Genomic DNA, 5657 nt, shown 5'->3' on the forward strand with positions numbered 1-5657 from the left:
AGTTGGAGGCCATGCAACATAACATTGTTCAAGAAGAGTTCTCTAGCAGCAGCGAGGAGGACGACGACTCTAAGACAACTGCAGAAATTAAGGATGCTCTAGCTGCTTTTCATAAGGTGCAATCACTTGTAGAAAAGAGACACCACGAAAAGGCTTACACAGGTCATATGCTTGCACAGTTCGATAATGTTTGCCTGAGTCGTTTCGGGAACATTGTCAAAAGCAGGCAGAAGCAATCTTCCTTGGATAGTGATTTTTTAAAGAGGCCTTTAGTAGGAGTAAGCAAAAAGGAAGTACCAAGTGATACTACGAAAAAACAGAAAGTTGAAAGTGGTGAAGAAGTTGAAATTCTGTTAAAAAAAAAAAAAAAACCTATAAAGTATAAAAAAGTAAAAAAATGTAAAAATCAAAAAAAGACAAAAAAAAAACTTAATTTTAAGTTTTTTGTAAAGTTAATTGTTACAGTTTTGTTAATGTGTTTCGTAAAGTTTAGTTTATGTTTTACTGACATTTTTTTATGTGTTTCGTAAAGTTAAGTATATGTATCTGCCGTTTGTCCTCCTCCTCTGTCGCCACTTTCGGAGATAGCCTCACTCGAAAGGTAAGCTTCCACATTTTACTACATACATACATATGTACGTACAGTATTTCTTGTATACCATGTACACTAATACACTTTATTTACAGGTACTATGTAGTACATATTAGCAGTACGTATTAAGTTAGGTATTGAATGGTCCAAATTGTTGTAGTATTTCATTGTTTATAGGTCAATTTATCTTTATTATGAAATTTACTGGGGTGTTTTTGGAGGGCTTGGAACGGATTAGTCATTTTACATGTAAAATGCGGTTCAAGATACGAAGAACTCATGATACGAAGGCCGCCTCAGAACGGATTAATTTCGTATCTCGAGGTACCACTGTATATGTATATATATATATATGTATATATATATATATATATATATATATATATATATATATAATATAAACACAGACATACATCTGCGTGTGTGAAGATGTGTCTACGTGTATGTAGACATTCCTCATTCATATCCATTTCATGAAAACTACATTTTTTAAAAATAAGTAGACTACCAAAAGCATCACATAGTAAGCAAACTTTGTTTTCCAAAACCTACAGAACCTGCCCGGAATCAGTCAGTCACTCGAACATTACCAGTTACGCATTCATTTACGTATCTTCTCATTCACTGGATAGATAATTATCTGCTAATTCTCAGGATAGATCATTCATTCATTCATTCGTCCATTTATTGCTTCATTTATTTGTTTATGAACAACGAAGCTTCCTTACCAGGCACTGACTTGGCTCGAGGCAAGTGTAAGATTGATTTGATGGGTTCATCGTGACGTTGCCGGGAGAGCTGTTACAAAAAAATAATAATAAATAAATAAATAAATAAATAAATAAATTTTTAAAAAATAAACATCGGTAATTTTAACGTTTTTATAAATGGTTTGAGTCTCGAATATCTTATCTAAACTGATATGGGAAATAGGTCAGTTTTTATCCTCAAAGTACTGCAAAAACATTTTAAATATCGGTTATTTTAATCTCTTTATAAATGGTTTGAACCTCAAATACCTTATCTAATCTGATATAGGAAATCGGTCAGATTTTATGCTCCAAGAACTGTAAAAACAAGTATTTAAAACATCAGTAATCTGAAACTGATTTTAAAATGTTTGAATCTCAAATGCTTTATCTGACCTGATATAGGAAATGGGTCAGGTTTTTTTATGCTAAATAAACATAATTTTGAATATCATTTGCTTTCAATAGATGTTAAAAGAAAGAAAAAAATTTAAATATAATTTCCTTTCAAACTTCCACATAATTCAATGAAAAAAGTAACTGAAGCAGATAACATGGAATTAACAGTAAAAATAAAGATAATCAATGAAAATATAATTAGTTAATGAAATAAAAAACTTAGTTTTCCAGTTTCATAGTGAACTGATGATGAATTAATATCACTGCTTTCAATAACTATCGTCTCTTTTTAAGACTGCTACCGTTTATCATTATCTTACATCTGAGAACAAAACGTATATCTTTACTTGCATTGTATCTAATTAAATTGAATTGAATATAGAATTTTAGACCAAAGGCCAAGCACTGGGACCTATGTGGTCATCGAACGCTGAAGCGGAAATTGACATTAAAAGGTTTGAAAGGTGTAACAGGAGGAAAACCTCGCAGCTGCACTATGCATCAATTGTTAGGAGAGAATGGAAAGTAAGATGAAGAAAGGGACTATGAAAGGAGGTACAGTAAAAGGAACGATAGGCACGCTGCAAAGAACCTTAAAAAATGCCTACAGTGCACCGTATGAGGTGCACTGACGGCACTACCCTCCTACGGAGACTGTCATTGTGAGGAAAAAAAAAATCTTTAATGGCACTGTTAAAAGTATCGTCGTTTCCTGCACAACATCCACAGACAACTTTCATGACAAAAATACTTTCACTTCTGGTAGAAAAACAGCCTTACTTAATACTTTCCCTGATATCCTGACGTCTAAGGTAGACAAATATCGTTACTTATTCAGTATCGTCCCTAAAATTCAGCTATCTGCGTATTCAAATATTTCAAACTCGTGTAACAAATCCCTGTTTCGACTTACATGACGTAATGACCCGTGAAATATAACTTATCCGCAGGGACCACAGTCAGCTCGTCCGTATTTGTAAGCATATTAAGGCTGGAGTTCAAGTGACTGCAGCTGGGAATGAAGAAGAGAAAATGTGTTATTATCTCTAAATACTATCGTCACTTCCAGTTCACGAAGGCTGAGGAAAGATACCAGCCACGTAAACGTGTCAGTGGATTTTCACATATCTCACGGCGGATTTTCCCCCATAACAACGACAGTAATAATAACAATAACTACTATCTGCCTTTTCACAGAGGTTGCTTGCAGTGCACTGTCAGACTTCCAAATTCAGGCAAAATGTCAGTTCCATAAAAAATTACCTCAAAGACGCGCTGTGCACCCCGAAGGTTTCCGGAATGTCAGTGAAGTGAAGGCAGTGAGTCTCATTGGGTGCTTTGATGAAGTCGGCAGGGCAGTTCACTGCAACAGAAGCAGAGCCTAATGTAAACATCAGAAGAAGAAGAAGAAGAAGAAGAAGAAGAAAAAGAGCAGGAGAGGTTGTGCTGATATCTACAAAGTCGTGATCACCTCTCATTATTTTTACTCTAGACTCAAAGTATTTCCAGTTGAGTGCAATTAATATTTCTGGGATAAAATTGATTTTGTAATGACTGGTGTTATATTTGCTACTAATGTTACTGGTACTGGTGTCTGCATTAACATGATTACTACAGTTATTTGAACAATTATTGGCTAGGTGGTGGTAGTAGTAGTAGTTGTAGTAGTAGTATTAGTAGTAATTAGATCGTCTTGTCGAGGGCTTATTCTTTACAAAAAAGGGATGTTTAAAAAAATAATTGTAATTTTTCTGAAAACTGACCGGGCAATTATTATTATTATTATTATTATTATTATTATTATTATTATTATTATTATTATTATTATTAATCAGCCAAAAATTGTTCTAATAAGAGATTTAGAAAAACATAATTAGAGTCGTTATTAAATAATTTCATTCCTTAAATATAACAAAATTAGAAATGCCTTGATTCTGGAAAAACAATTACTTACAAATCTAAATGTTCGTTGTAATCTCCTTTTGACCTCTTTCAGTGCTAGTCTTCACTAAAGTAGTTAGTGACTCAGAACATTGGTCAGACAAAGTTGTCAGTATCAAGAAAACTTGGGATTTCTTAAATATTGTCGGGTTTTTCTTATGATGAAATGTGTCGCCGTGATAAGATATAAGTTATATCCTGAAGGTTTTTATCAGCTACAAAGTCACTGACTAGTCATGAACGTCAGCGATAAATCTTTTGTAACTGTTAGTAACTTGCCATCCATCTGAATTATTCTTCTTTAGCATTATGGTCCAAAGTCTCATTATGGGCAGACTAATGTAATATGGTCCAAAGTATCATTATGGGCAGACTAATGTACTATGGTCCAAGGTACGTATCATTATGGGCAGACTAATGTAATATGGTCCAAAGTCTCATTATGGGCAGACTAATGTAATATGGTCCAAAGTCTCATTATTGACAAACTAATGTAATATGGTCCAAAGTCTCATTATGGGCAGACTAATGAAATATGGTCCAAAGTCTCATTATTGGCAAACTAATGTAATATGGTCCAAAGTCTCATTATGGGCAGACTAATGTAATATGGTCCAAAGTCTCATTATGGGCAGACTAATGTAATATGGTCCTAAGTTTCATTATGGGCAGACTAATGTAATATGGTCCAAGGTCTCATTATGGGCAGACTAATGTACTTTTATGGTCCAAAGCATCATTAAAGTCACACTTGTCTACTCTCTGATGTCCATATTTTAGTAATTTTCCGAATCACTCAATAAATGATTCGTCTCCACTAGTACTCCCTTCCACACCTTACCACAGCCTACTCGAATCAACATCTGATTGCGTGATTCTAACACACCCACACAAAACATCGGATTGAAAGTCAACTTACACTTGCACGGAAGCACCAATTCATGACTCCAGCTGAGACTTCCTGTTGACTCGTCCTTCTTGCAGGTGACGTTGCCCGTCTGTGTGATATTACTTTGCTCCACGAACTGCTCGGGGCAGATGTACGTTATATTCATCCCCGGCAGCCGATCCGTCGGCAACATCAGCTGCGCCGTGGGGAAGTCGAAAACGTCGAGTGGGAACACAGGACAGGCGACTCCTGCCAAAGGATTTGAGGTCGAGTTGTGAAATGCAGGTTGTCCAAGTTAAAGAAACAAGGGGAACTGCTGTGACTGGATAGCAAATTACAGTGATTCTGAAAAGGAAGGAGATGAAGCACAGGGATCTACAGACAGAACTAGATGGAAACCCCGCTATTTCAAAAAGAGGCAATAGTTAATAGATTCGACTGGAATATAGAATTTATGCCAAAGGCCAAGAACTGGGACGTATAAGTTCATTCAGTCCTGAAAGGGAAACTGGCAGTAAGAAGGCTTGGAAGGTGAAACAGGAGGAACACCTGGCAACTGCACTAGGAACGATTGTTTGAGAAGGTGGAAAGTCAGATGGAAGAAAGAAAAGATAAATGGTGGTACAGTAAAAGGAATGAGAGAGATTATAGCCTATGTGAAGCTCCATGCACCCTTCAGTAATATCTGCAGCACACCATATGAGCTGCACGGACGGTACTACCCTACTATGAGGAACTCCGATGAAATGAACTAATGACTTAATCAAGTGTAGAGGCATTTTAACATTACAAAAGGTGCATCACGGCCATCTTTGAAAATGGCAACGTCGCAAGATTGACCAAGATATAGCTACGTGGTGCTAAAATCAAACTCTTGGTCTGACGTCATTCGCCCAAAGCTATCAGGTGACGTTGCACGTGAAACCCATACAATATACACTCTTACTAATTTCCCCATACTTCCCCAATGCTTTTAACTACAAGTTCTCCTCCACCTGCATCTCATTGTATCTCATTCTCACGAGACCTTACCTGAATCATGCTCCTTGGGACGAACGTACAATGATATTTTTTGGGGGCTTGTCAG

The 5657-nt window shown here is 36.2% G+C and overlaps 1 protein-coding gene across 1 annotated transcript in view; it reads right to left on the reverse strand.

The window, feature by feature from the left end:
• The window catches only part of LOC135202339 (uncharacterized), a 93253-nt gene that overhangs the window by 50807 nt on the left and 36789 nt on the right, over positions 1 to 5657 (reverse strand). The window contains exons 8-12 of the mRNA XM_064231688.1: positions 5603 to 5637; positions 4601 to 4819; positions 3004 to 3103; positions 2654 to 2752; positions 1321 to 1390 (exon numbers count right to left, since the gene is read on the reverse strand). Of these exons, the coding sequence (XP_064087758.1) occupies positions 1321 to 1390; positions 2654 to 2752; positions 3004 to 3103; positions 4601 to 4819; positions 5603 to 5637 (523 nt within the window). The remainder of the gene's footprint in view (positions 1 to 1320; positions 1391 to 2653; positions 2753 to 3003; positions 3104 to 4600; positions 4820 to 5602; positions 5638 to 5657) is intronic.

This window comes from Macrobrachium nipponense, chromosome 30 (assembly GCF_015104395.2).
Source record: "Macrobrachium nipponense isolate FS-2020 chromosome 30, ASM1510439v2, whole genome shotgun sequence".
In the NCBI taxonomy this organism is placed as follows: Eukaryota; Metazoa; Arthropoda; class Malacostraca; order Decapoda; family Palaemonidae; genus Macrobrachium; species Macrobrachium nipponense.